The 13,746-nt window shown below is 40.9% G+C and overlaps 4 protein-coding genes across 4 annotated transcripts; 1 reads left to right on the forward strand and 3 right to left on the reverse strand.

The window, feature by feature from the left end:
- Positions 1–2,017: 2,017 nt before the first annotated feature.
- Positions 2,018–3,169, reverse strand: EAF02_004279 (uncharacterized protein; the record flags this gene model as incomplete). Its single annotated transcript, XM_038900327.1, has 1 exon — positions 2,018–3,169. One exon carries the CDS (start codon positions 3,167–3,169, stop codon positions 2,018–2,020), a length of 1,152 nt encoding a protein of 383 aa, XP_038760034.1.
- Positions 3,170–5,242: 2,073 nt separating this feature from the next.
- Positions 5,243–6,461, reverse strand: EAF02_004280 (uncharacterized protein; the record flags this gene model as incomplete). Its single annotated transcript, XM_038900328.1, has 3 exons — positions 5,243–5,684; positions 5,736–6,307; positions 6,366–6,461. 3 exons carry the CDS (start codon positions 6,459–6,461, stop codon positions 5,243–5,245), a joined length of 1,110 nt encoding a protein of 369 aa, XP_038760035.1.
- A 3,712-nt stretch (positions 6,462–10,173) lies between these two features.
- Positions 10,174–12,382, forward strand: EAF02_004281 (uncharacterized protein; the record flags this gene model as incomplete). Its single annotated transcript, XM_038900329.1, has 9 exons — positions 10,174–10,236; positions 10,311–10,331; positions 10,390–10,514; positions 10,577–10,767; positions 10,821–10,855; positions 10,944–11,064; positions 11,118–11,990; positions 12,054–12,261; positions 12,337–12,382. 9 exons carry the CDS (start codon positions 10,174–10,176, stop codon positions 12,380–12,382), a joined length of 1,683 nt encoding a protein of 560 aa, XP_038760036.1.
- A 411-nt stretch (positions 12,383–12,793) lies between these two features.
- Positions 12,794–13,619, reverse strand: EAF02_004282 (uncharacterized protein; the record flags this gene model as incomplete). Its single annotated transcript, XM_038900330.1, has 3 exons — positions 12,794–13,006; positions 13,093–13,293; positions 13,461–13,619. The coding sequence occupies 3 exons, from the start codon at positions 13,617–13,619 to the stop codon at positions 12,794–12,796; spliced, it is 573 nt and encodes a 190-aa protein (XP_038760037.1).
- Positions 13,620–13,746: the final 127 nt, after the last annotated feature.

Genomic DNA, 13,746 nt, shown 5'->3' on the forward strand with positions numbered 1-13,746 from the left:
GAGGCTGGAGGCTGGAAGCTGCCCGTAGATGTTATATGCACACATTTGATTTATTTTCTTTTCCTGCGGATAGTTTCTTATCCGCGATATCAACAGGCTCTCCCCTTTCTCGAAAGTACGACACGGAAACGGATACATTTTATATTGGCGTTATTTGTTTTGGTACGTCATGATGGGGGACAGAAGATCACAAACATGAACTCTACTTTTCATTCGCCTCTGTAGAGTTCACAATCGCTGTTTATGAACATACAGATGGGTAGGTGGGTGATCGACGGCTGTATGTATGCTGGGTTAGTGGTGTATCTGGTATTCATAATATTTGGGGCGGAGGTCAGAGTAGAACTCAGCGGCATCGCTGGAGTTGGGAGTTGCTGGGAGGGGTGAGATGGCATGGAAACATGGTAGCTCTTAAGCATGGTGTTGATTGACTCGACTTACTCATCAATTGATGCAATCGATAGATGACGAAACGATATGAGATTATATGCGTTCATCAATTTCCGACCTTCATACATTCGTCCCCATTTGATTGATGTGAATAAAAGCTTTGTATCTTTCATTTCTACCTCTGGTTCTGTGTTTTTCTGGACGAAAATCAGAGCAGACCAGGTCCTTCAACGCAAAATTCCAAAATCGTGATCTCGTCTTGTGATTGGGACTTTTAAGTTGAAAGGCCTACCTACTGTAGGTAAGCATATGTTCTTGGCATGGAAGCTTCCAAATCTCCTCTGTTCTCGTCCCAACTTGTTTTGCCAAGAAAATCTACAAGCTGTTACTGTGGGAAGACTTCCCACGGACTTTTTGAGGAGTTTGATTGCGCAATTTGGGGTTTGACGGTAGTTTTATATTGCGGATATTCATATCCTAGTGTTCATTTGAGATGAGATGAGATGAGATGTCCAGGGAGATGGGGTGATGCCTCGTGAGTCCCGATCTATGCGTTCTTGGGGAATGGATGAGTTTGTAGTCCCGAGGAGTACTCTCGGTACCTATGCTCTAGTTGTTAGGATAGGCTGGAAAGGTACTCGCTAAGCGGGATATTGGATATGGGGAGGGGGCCCAGATTTGGGGGATGAGGAGGGATAAGTGGTGTGTGAAAGGATTGAGGTAGGTAGTGCAGATTGATGGGGTAGAGATTTATTTTGTAGAAGGCTTGAAAACTTGGGATTGTAAAGATGGGTTTGGGAGATGAGATGGTGGAAAATTGTGTTGTAGGATTTTGTTGTTGATTTTGTTGTTGATTTTGTTGTTGATTTTGTTGTTGATTTTGTTGTTGATTTTGTTGTTGATTTTATTGTTGATTTTGTTGTTGATTTTGTTGTTGATTTTGTTGTTGATTTTGTTGTTGATTTTGTTAATTGCCTGTGGCGAGGGGATAAAAGGAGAATGAACCAAAGTTTTATGATTCGCGTATTGCTGAGTAGGTATTAAAACCGAAAGTTTATCTAGTCTTAGGAATATTTTGTTGGATCTACAGTTCTGGGGAATAAGATTCTGTAGGTCATGCGGTTAGGAAGGTAGCGTGTAGGAAAGGCCATCTGAACAGTCATGGTTTATCTGGGGCTCGGAGAGATTTGAATAATGACAAGATAATGATTGATTAGGAGCAACAAATAGTGGAGGTGATGTGGACAAAATTCGCGTGTGGCAAAACGAATGATGGGGAGTAATCGTGTATCCATCCGATATAAACTGTGCATTGCCACACAAGATGGTGCTTTCCATGTCTTACTGACTCTAAGAATACTCGAAATTGCAAAAAATATTGAGAGTACAGCAAAATAGGAATACCGGTCTAATCTACAGCTGGATGATATCAAGAAGGCATGGCTTTGCAAACTTACTCTGACTTTCTGATCCTGAAGTCACCGAGAAAGAAGATCGTGACCAATAGTCGACCTCTTCAAACTTCATCCAACATATCAAGGACTTGAGCTTCCTGAGAATTTCCAAGTCTCCCTCCCAATGACCTTTTACTCAGAATCAGGCTCGGAAGCAATTCCGAGGCTTAAGTTCAATCTTTACTGGCAGATGGCAATCCCTCTTCGATCTCAGCCTCCCGAGTTTCGACTAACCCATAAGAAGTGGATGGGGATCTCTGATGAATATAAGGAAACCATGAGAGGACTCTTTCCAATGCCGATGTAGGAATTGTTTTCTCGGATCTTGAGAGCTCACCATCTTCAGTGTACTCATTGGAGATTGGAAGGAGCCGGCTAAACGAATTGACGTTCTCTGGAGATGTGTCCTTAAAATAATTGTAACAGCCAGTTGAGAGTATGACTACCAATCCACCCATTATCTTCCACACCGTGAAGCCCGATGATCGCAATGCTGGGAATATGACATACTGAGTTGCGGCAATCGTGAGCAGACTGATCGAAGTTCCCACCAATTTCGTAAGATTGTCTTTTTTTCGCAACATGGCAGCAACGATCAAGCCGACTCCAGATGTTAGACATGAAAAATAGATAGCAATCGTTGCGGTAGATGTTACCGAGAGATTCAAATTCGTCCCCCGATCAGCCGTCATCCAAGTAGCGATGGGGTATGAGACGATGGAAAAGAACACTCCCCACAGGTAAAGCCAAAGTTGAGATTCCCAAAATGACCCAGTCTTCGTAAGAGACTCACTAGCAATGCTAGCGATTGCAGAAAATACCGCTATCACCAATCCTGCCACAGGAGCCACGAGCCAGCCCTTTGTATCATTGCCCGAGGGAATATTGAAGAGGAAGAGTCCAAAACAGAGGAATCCAAGAGATATCCATGATCGAGCGTTTCCTTGCTTCCTAACCCAGAAATGATGCAGGATCGCCGTCGCTGGAATTTTCGCAAGCATACATACTTGGAGAAGACTCGGCGATGTGGAAGGCAGAATCGTGAAATATATCAGGTTATTTATGAGGTAAAAGGCCGCTGGAACACCGTATTGCAGAACATCCCTGAAGCCGTTCCTGTTGAACTTTTTTCTTATCGAGGAAAGACCTTCCTCGGAATGATTGATAATTATAGCTGCAATGGCAAGCTTTAGAGTTTCGGAAAGAAGTGCAATCAACGATGGAGTTATCTGAGGAGCCGTATGAAAGGCAAAATATGCGTAGTTTGCGCGTATGGTTTCTCCAACGATATAGATTGAAAGGAGGTTGTTGGTGAAGGAACTCATGATTCAATGGTATGAGGAGAATTAATTGGAAAGATTGAATACAGAAATGAAAGAACACATCTTACAGTGGAAAGCCTTGGCTGTCCTTACTTATTATCAGTGTTCTAGAAGCAAGTAAGGGGCACAACAGAAACGGAGAATTTGTCTCATTATTTGTTGTTTTGATCTATTTTCATCAGCTGGCTTTTCCATACCAAATGTGACCGATCGTGCCAGAAAGGTGGAATATGCACAGGATACTTTTATCGGGCAATTCAGGTCGACAATGATTGACACAAGTAATTGTTTTCTTCAAGAATATTGACCTTCATATATATACATCTCACGATAATGATCATGCCGAGAAGGAGGGAATGGATAAACTATGTATGAACGACTATGTGCATATGTGCAACGGGCAAGCGATAAAAGAAAGATACCAAATATAGAATCGTTTCATCTCTAACTCTTATTACTTGATCAATTGAGTGCTCAACAAGATCCCATGAGATCGATAGATGTCAAAAATTCATCTGCGTCTAGATCTACATAGCGATCGACGCACAAGTGAGTACAGAGGGGTTGTGCTTATGTAAGATCTCACCTAACAACTTGTAGCTCCAAAAAATATATGAGGGGTAAAAAAGGACACTAGCCATAGCAACGTTGCTTGACATCGCGTCTGATACAAAGGTATGTATATATTACCTATTTCCAAGAGTAGAGCAAAAGCACCAGACCCAAAGCATGCAAAAGGTAGATAAACTATGGGGCGTTGCCCGGGATTGAACCGGGGACCTCTTACATGGAGAATTAATCAAGAAGACTAATAGATCCCTAAGCAAGAATTATACCACTAAACCACAACACCTAATTGATTGATAGTTCATGTTAAAAGAACAATATGTACTACAATAATTACCACTCTTACTTCCATATCTCGTAAACAAGCATCTTACATTCTCATTTCATGGTTAACACAATCATCAATTCATCATGTTTTACTATATTTAAATTCCGAGTCTTTAATTACAAAATTAAGTACCTACTGGAGTTGTTCGTTTCGTTGGGTAAAGCATTCGTTCTACTCGTGGCAATAGTATGTAAGCATCCATGATATCAATGAGCCCACCAGTCGATGCATGAATTAACGAAACACACACTTCTCACTTTTTCAAATTTTTTAACAAATTCATTCTCCAATTATTTGATATCAAATTTCATATTTTGATTATTTCATATGTAATGAATAATTGTAATGATTCCTAAGAGATACAATTTGATATGTCAGAATATATCTATAAGTCAATTTTTTGTAGTGTTTTGTCAGTCCGTATACTCACTACTGACCCAATCACATTTCAACATCATCCAGATTCTCTTTATATACCGGATATATTTTCTCAATATAATCTGAGATGAGTAAGAATTTCTAATGATTTTCTACATCTTCTAATATTGTACCAACCCCAGCGTATGCAGATTGAGCTATCTCGAGCTATCTCAGCTCTATCATTGTGTCAGCATCTAATATCGACTGATCTTCTGAACTTCATTCTAGGATAGCATCTACTGGTAGGGTAGTCCAAATGCATATATAATTAGTTGACCTGCAATTGTCATCATTACTGATCAGCAACTGTAGAGGTAAGTGATTTGCCCCGCACTCACTGACGTGTAGGCTTTGTAGGAGAAGATCCATTGGGGGTGACTACAAAACACGGTATGGCATATATTCGACGATATCGGTGTTATGGGAAGCTATATCTGCTTCTGTTCTTAGCTAAATAAGTATTGTCACAGATGTCAGATGGTGTCACCTTTACCCATCATCTCACACAAGATTGTTCCAGTAAGATTGAATCCTTCTCAGCGGGCCAGTGTTTGCAGAAGATGTAAAGAAATTTGAATTGATAATGAAAGCTTAGAAACTATATAAGTGTTGCATAACAAATTTATTAACCGTGAAGCCAGCCTCTTATCACATCATAAACAGGAAGTTTCCCTTCCATCCTCTTCTTATTCACCCGACACGTTCACACCTGGGACCGACCGTCACGGGCACTCTGTAAAAACTGGACCATGAGTAGAGACTCAGTTGATACGTTGTCGTTTCTCCCTAGACCTGCGCGGCTCCAAATAATAATCTATGTCTCTCAATGTACTATCAGACTCCGGTGCCGCTGCTGGTGGATTTAATAGCGAAGAGATTGAAATGGGTCTGGTGTCAAGAGGATGTGCTGCGATAGATGGACCGGCAATGATAGCTTGTGTTGCGATGTCTGGATCTGCTTTAATAATTCTTGGCCCGGCGTATGGATCAACAGGAGCAGTCCTTGGCTCGGTTGATAGGTTGGCAGTGACAGTTCTTGAATCAACGACATCCCATTTAAAAGGGCCAAGCGCGGCATTTAGAATTTGGTTGGCTACAAAGTCTGCCTCAAGCTGGTTTGATAGCTCCATGATGCCTTCGTTCTTCAAATGGGCGATTGCTTCATCGAACTCTACACCTTTTAGAGAGTTTGGATTCTCCCACCTACATTATTAATATGCTGATCTTAAGGGGAGAAAAAGAATATCGACTTACATATCGTCTGGTATCTGTGGGATCAAGAATAGGGCGCCTTTATCAAGAGCCTTACATATTTTATCGTATCTCGATCCAGCAGTGACCCAAATTTGTAGATTCGCTTTGATGACGTCCACCTCATCAGTGATTTTGTCGCATCTTGTGAATGCTGTGATCAGCCGTTGATGTAGAATGCTATGCAATTTATATGACATTACTTTCTGCCCATGACTAAACAACGATGCTAGCTGGTACAAGAAGCTAACGTGGAACCTTCGAAAGATGATGTCTTGCGCCTGTCGCAGGCGCGAATTGCGAACTACAAGGTATGACTCAATAGCGATATCTTCAGCTGACCGATTGGCATTCGAAATCTCAAAGGGCTGCCAAAAACGGTAGGGATTCTCCTTCCATATTTGATAGTGATCTTGTACACTAGGCGGTAGAGAAAAGTTGTGGGTAATGACGAGTGCCAGCGCTGGACATTTAGCCCTCTTTCTGGTGTTGTTGGTCTTACGTAACATTTCATGCGCAGCCCTTTTGTATTTTGTGGGTAAAGATGTGAGAATATTGCAGAGAAATCTTGTAAACTGTAAACGAAGTTATATCTATCTCTCCTGACAAAATGTAGAAAACGGCATCACTTACCTCTTCCTGATCTAACAAAGATTCTACGGTCTGTTCTACATCGTAAACTTTCAGCTTTTGAATAATACTACCGACGGTATGCTTATCATGCGACATGCTGAAACGAGGAGGGAACTTTATCAGTGCCACAAGACTCTAGGGAATCGATCGTCTGGAAAGCGTATGGAAAGATCAGGGGGCTGCGATAAAAGAAACCTGGAGAAATTAAATTGGAAGAGCCGTTTAAATGTTTCGGCTAAAGGATATGTAGAGGAAGCCCGAACAATGGTTCAGTTCTCTAATGAAGAATTAACTGCAGAGATCAAAAGAACTTATAATTTACAAGAAAATAATCATGAGCTGAAAACGGGATTGGCTAATCTTCCGAGCTTTTGCGCTTAGCTATATTCGCCCAGTGTCCCAAGTAGTTTGCGAAAAGGGTTTAGCGACAGTGACAACGCACTTTTCAGGGCTTTGTTAGTAGTAAATTGTTTTCGCTTAAGATCCCAGATGAGTTACAAAAGGAGGTTATCGCATGGGCTTCATGCGTAATTTCTCTTTCAGCTCCTAGGTCACCAAATTATGTTCATTTCTAATCCTAGACGTCTATGAAAAGAATTCGTAGGGGATTTAGGACAGGCTCGAGACAGGACCACAGCAGGTCATATTTCCTGGTATGTATTATTAATGAATCAACCTGATTAGTTCCGGTAAAGGGAAATTAGCGCCCGAATTTTCCATCGCTTTTAATTCCTCTAGCTGCATTGGTTTTATGTGCTCGCCTCAGGCGCGAAAGATGTTCTTGTTCGTGGTATACGAGGGCGTGTCTTTGATGATTGCCGGGTCTGTGCGCAAGCACTTTTTCACACCAAAATTTACCCATTTTAGAATTCAATATTAAATCAATCAATATTATTATATATTTGAAATTTTATTAAATAATAAATTTTTATTTAAAATTTAATAATATAGTTTTAGCTTTTTTATTAAAGTTTTCAATTAAGTCAAAATTTATATTGGATTTTTAATGCTCAAAATTTTTATAAGAAATATGCTTATTTTAAGAATCAAATTTCTATATAGAATTTTATTATCAATTCAATTTAAAAATTAACAATTCTAATATCAAATTAATTATTAATTAAATCTCTTTATATTTTTCAAATGTCAAAGTTTTATGATATTTTATTTGAATTATTATATATTTATAAATATATAGAATAAAGCATGGTTTTGGTAAGGAAATTCGCTTAAATTTCAGCCCGGCATTCATCAAAGACACGCCCTCGTATGGTAGGAATTAATCTTGGACCGATTTGTCATTGCGTACCAGGTGTCATTGGTTATCTGTGATGTGTAATGATTGTATTCATTCCTTTATATATGGTGAGATAAGTTGCCCTTAGCGAAAGAACGAGCTTGATAAACTTCGGTTGATGTATGGTAGCCTGATTCATAACTGACTTAAGAATGAAATGGCACGTTCCCTTTCTGTACTTTTTTTCTCCAACATAATACTTGTTTTTATTTTTTATACTTGGAAATAATCATCGGAATAATGACTGCCATTTTTGACAACGACAAATCAACAGAGACCTCAAGCAATAGCCCAAATTCAAACCTAGTTTCGTATGGGTGAAGTCGAATAGTAATTGTTACTATGAGTATATCTTGATACGGAGAGTCAAATTATTTTTAAAGTTTGAGACCAGAGGTGCGCAGAGGGAACAAGTATACCTAAGGCCAGCGAAGAGGGGCGAAAATGTTGGGGCGGGTGTAGATGGACATGTCGTTGTAAGCAAGTAAACGACATTGACAATGTGGGGCTGGCAAATGAAGATCGAGATGGAAAGATGAGAGGATGGACTGGGCAGATGAGATAACAGGATAGCGGAGGCTGGCTGCAGGTCAGAGGAAATCATAATTGCTTATAGGCAAGTTTGAATCTTTTCTTGGATCGCAAAGGTGAACAGCTAGGACATACAAACTAAAAGAAATTGGGGGTAACAGTACGCATTGCAATATGACTCTTTCATGAGGCAATACGCCCCTTTTGAGGTGAGATTCGGTCATGATACGCCATCTATAACTTCCTCTCACACGATGCAGACTGATGTAAACGCATTCATGGCAACACACTTGCGTGACTCCTAATGCTCCAGGCGTGTTGGTACAGTTCTAACTAGAGCTAGTATACTTATAAAAGCGAAGAATTAACTGCATCTCAATCTTTCATTGGTATCAAGTAGTATCTCAAAAATATCTTTGAGCTGGTTCTTGATCGTTCACTTCGTAGACTAGTGCTGAGTGGATCAAGGTACGATGAAAGACGCTCAGCGATCGACGAGATGCAACAATGGGGCATCATCAAATTTGATGGGTGCAGTGGGGAACGGACGAAGCGGTTTGAAGTTGTAAGGCTTGGAAGGAAAAGAGGGCAAGTTTGTTCTTCTCGGAGCAAAAGGATTAAATAACGTCCGAAGCTATGTTTTTCAACATGATCGTCCGCAAGTTTGTGTTTGTGATGGGCATCTAAGACCGCATGCTTCAATTGCGCGCAAGATTCCGAGATAACACCAAATCAAATAACTGTAAAGGTAATTGTTGGAATCTATAACGATCAGAAGGTCGTCGTGGGAGAATGATGTCCATCTTGGAATTGAAACAAACGCGTGATGGAGATATTTCATAGGGTTGTTTGTATGCATACCTCAAACGGTTTATGGTCAATGGTTGAACTTTCAATAAATTGATTGGCTGTCGTCTTCATCTCGAATGATGAGGGAAGTATATACAGCAAAACCTCTCTATAAGGATACCGGTTTTTGTAGTCTTTTTTAAGAATATATAGAAGTATCCTTATATAGAGGTTCCGCTTAATCCCGATATAATAATAATTTCCTTCCGATTAGTTCCGATCAAGCTAATACTGTAACATTTTTGAGTTTCAATTAAACCTTTTTAAAATCCTAATATATTTATATTAATCCTGATAATTTTATTAGTTCAATAAAAAAATATATATAATCTTGAAACCAAAAAATATAAGAATATCCTAATAAAAGGGTTTTAAGGATATAGGTCTTTTTTAGGCCTAAAAATTTTTGAGATCGAAAAATATATCCTTATAGAGAGATTATCCTTATAGAGGGGATCCTTATGGAGAGGTTTTGCTGTAGTCGGCATCAAAATAAGTCATGTAAGCAAGAACACTACGATGTCTTGTCGACAGACATGTTGTTCAAAACACAAGATACTTTCTTTCCCCGCCAAAGAAGGCCTAGTGCGTTGAAGTGGCTCAGTGGGGTGACTTTTGAAAGTGGGGCACAATAGCTATCATTTTTCTACGACACAGGAAGGAGAGAGACGGAATAATTATATCGTACTCTGCACCTGCCTAGTTGGGTAGGTAGGTAATTAATCGCATATAACACAAATTATACCAATTATTCGTGCACCTCATTGTTCTGTTCTTTCGATTCTATGACAAAAAGTGTAATTTAAATATCATCACGACAAAATAGAAAACGGGCCAAATATGTATAAATCGATGACAAACGGACCGACCATTAGCATTTTGGCTCTCCGGCTAAAATGAAATGGTTAGCGCCATTGAAATCTCTTTCCTCTGTCGTGATTTGTACCGTGGACTAAATTGAACATCGTAGTGGATATTCTCGGGAATATAAAGGCGGCACAGTACGGTGTACTAAATAACTGGCTAGGTACAGTGCGACTAGTATCACTTCCATCTTCACTTGTTTCCTTCTTCCCAAACCCATTCAGAGGTAATATTTAGTCAAGTACGTACTAGATAACCAGTGACAACATGGCTCACAATGGGGAAGACAATAAGAGTGTCATAATTGAGGCCCGAGATGATGCTCAATTGGTTAGTATTCGCTTTATACCTCAATCAATCCCGATGATGGATGACATTCAAACTAATCTTATCTACTCGATCAGGAAACTCTTGGCTACAAACCCGTCAGTCAAAAATTTTATCCAAAATACAACGACTCAAAGACTCACAAAAATGATATAGGTGTTACACCGAACATACACTCTCTTTGAGAACTTCTCAACATCCTTCGCTGCCTTGTACTTCGTTGGAGGTGTAAGAGTTACTTACACCACTGGAATCGCCTCCGGAGGTCCTTTAGCTTATTGGTTAGTTGCGCACCTGAAGTCTAGAACTTTTCACATGACTTCTAATACTTTTGACTGTATAGGACGAGTTATCTTGTAACATGCTTTTTTACCTTCATAACTGCAGCCGTCATAGCAGAAGTCTGTTCTGCGTCACCTTCAGCTGGTTCCATCTATCTTTGGGCAGCTGAAGCTGGAGGAGCCAAGTATGGTCGACTTTTAGGATTTGTTGTTGCCTGGTGGAGTACAACTGCTTGGATGACCTTTTGTGCAAGTAAGCTCAACTCGGATTCATTATTCCCCGAAATTTATTCTAATTACTTGCAGGCAATACCCAAGGAGCTGTCAATTATATGCTTTCGGTAAGTTAACGTTCACGTAATATTGCCACAGCTCTACGCGCGAGTTCTAAACGTCATTCATTGCTGGATGTTGTCTGATATCTATTAGGAAATCGTTGTCTTCAACGTTGATTTTCCAACGGATACCAGTGATATCAAGTTCCGAGCAGTCCAATGGATTTGTACTGAGATTCTCCTCGCACTAGCCGCAATCGTGAATTTTCTACCACGTGAGTTGTCACACTTGATCGGAACAATTATTAAATATTGACATATGAATCAGCTCGTCTTTTTAAGTATGTCTTCTGGGTATCGAGCTTTTTAGTCATGCTTGATTTCCTTCTTAACCTCATCTGGTTACCAATAGGAGCTGCCCGAACCATCGGTTTCCGATCCGCAGAGGAGGCGTTTATGACAACCTACAATGGAACCGGTGCACCTGCTGGATGGAATTGGTGTTTGTCTTATCTCGCTACTGCTGGTATCCTCATTGGATTTGACGCTTCTGGACACGTTGCGGAAGAAACCAAAAACGCTTCGATCACAGCCGCCAGAGGCATATTCTGGAGTGTGATTGTTAGTGGAGTAGGAGGGTTTGCCACCATCATTCTATTTCTGTTCTGCACACCTGATCCAGATACTCTGTTCTCTTACGGCTCGCCTCAACCATTCGTACCTCTCTATGCCGTTGTCTTAGGACAAGGTGGACATGTCTTCATGAACATCATTGCAGTGGTTGCACTTTGGTTCAATACCGCAATTGCTATTGTCGCTGCATCTCGACTTGTCTTCGCAGTGGCTCGTGATGGTGTTCTTCCATTCTCGGGTTGGGTATCACGCGTTTCATCTGAAGGTCAACCCCGAAACGCTGTCCTTGTAATTTGGGGTTGTGCCTCGCTTGTGACTTGCACCATCTTACCTTCTGCAGTCGCATTCACATCCCTCATATCCGCTGCTGGTGTTCCATCGGCAGCCGCATATGGACTTATTGCTTTTGGAAGATTTTTCTTGACACCAAATACATTTCCCAAGCCAAGATGGAGTTTAGGTAGATGGAGTAGACCATTTCAATTCATCTCAATCTTTTGGAATGGTTGGGTTGTGGCAATCCTTTTCAGTCCTTATGAATTCCCTGTCACTGCAGCTACATTGAATTGTAAGTAACCCTCGACCATTTCTACAACTGCTCATCCCTCCGCCATATACTGATACAACACAGATGCGCCAATAATCATGGCAGGTGTAACAATCCTAGCACTGATTTCCTGGTGGTTTACACCCGTTGGAGCATGGCTTCCCCGAGAACGCATATCACATTTCGTGGAAAGTGAAGGAGCGCCTGCGGAAGGTCTCCGACAAGAACCGGATGAACAACTTCAGGTGCCTGAGGTAGAAGGGGATGCGGTCCCAGCTACCTATTCTGAGAAGTGAGATACTCGATGATCGCTTTGATTTTTTCTTTTGAAGGATTAAGATACTGATCTTCTTTCTGTGTATTAAAGTGGAGGGCTTTTAGATGGGACCGCGCAGGAACAAAGAGATCCATGAACACATTGATGCGAGAGTAAATAGATTTGAAAGAACGGCAATCGTTGCAGCATATATTTGAGAATGGTTTCATACACATAGAATAATAATACCTAGATCTTTCGATGCCGAATCAGACATGGATTTTATGAGATCACTGGCCTTCAAATGATTAAGATTGCAATTCGCAATGTGCAATTATTAGCTTTTGAGTAGCTGATGAGATGTGGTACACTGGGCTTTTATGAAGTAACAACTCGTCTTACCGCATCGGGTTTTTACTCTTTATATTGCCTGTTGAAATTGGCAACCGCTACCTAGGTTGTGGCTGTACCGCAACGTTCTTTCTCAACTTGTCCAAACATCTCTACCCCAAAGAATGAACCAAGCCTTCCTCACAGCACACTGCACTTTCCAAATGCACATCCAATCCTACGCCTGTGTGGAAACAGCAGGACCTGTCCACTCCAATTCCCAAGGTTTAACACCAATACGCACACCATTCTCATCAACATTGACGCATCGAGAGCACTTCTCATGTTCGCATTCACTATTGACTATGAGAATTTTCTGCTCCTTTCCCCGAACGACACCGATCTTCTGTTCTTCTCTTGTGCAGGTGGGCGAATGAGATGTATGCTGACACTATATGTATATTTTAGTTTGTGTAGATCGCAGGGAAATGGGAAATGTAACGGCAAAATGTGTAAAAAGGAGAAAGGGACACTAACCTGGCAACAGCGGAAGAAAGAAGCAGTTGTGGATTTTTCATCGACGACTTCATTCTGGGCGCTTGAGTCTTCTGAGGACGGTTCGGCAGACTGTTGCAGGATGTCGGCTGCGCCATCGAGGAGAATGCTGGTGTCGATGTGGGATTGTCTTTTCTCGGATGCGCGGGCAAATAATCTGGACTCGGAGGCTTCGTCGTTGGGCTTTGATTGCGTTAGCTATGTCTTTCGGAAAGGGTAGAAAGAGGAGGGATCGCGTGATGAGTCCTTCCTTCTCTCTCAGGTACCCAAAGTAGATCGATAGAGGTTTAGAGCCATAGTGACAATGAGAAGAAAATCCTAGATTAGAGTATGGATAGAAGATAACGTACCATACTATTGAGTAAATTCAAAATAGAAGGATTGAAAGAACTGGTGGGATTATTGCTTTCGTAGAGAATCGCTCGATTGCGCATGATGATTGCCGTTACGCTATTCTCAGCAGAGACACCAGTCGCATTGCGAACGGCGGGGGCAGAAAATGATGACATGTTGGCAGATTAATTATTGGGAAGTACAGTAATGACAATAAATGGCATCAAAGAATCCTTTTCCAGAGATTAATTGATGGGAGAGTGATTGTTTAAAAACAACTTGTGTTGGAAAGATGGTGCTTGT

Source organism: Botrytis sinoallii (genome assembly GCF_014898435.1).
Source record: "Botrytis sinoallii strain Bc 23 chromosome Unknown BSIN_006, whole genome shotgun sequence".
NCBI lineage: Eukaryota > Fungi > Ascomycota > Leotiomycetes > Helotiales > Sclerotiniaceae > Botrytis > Botrytis sinoallii.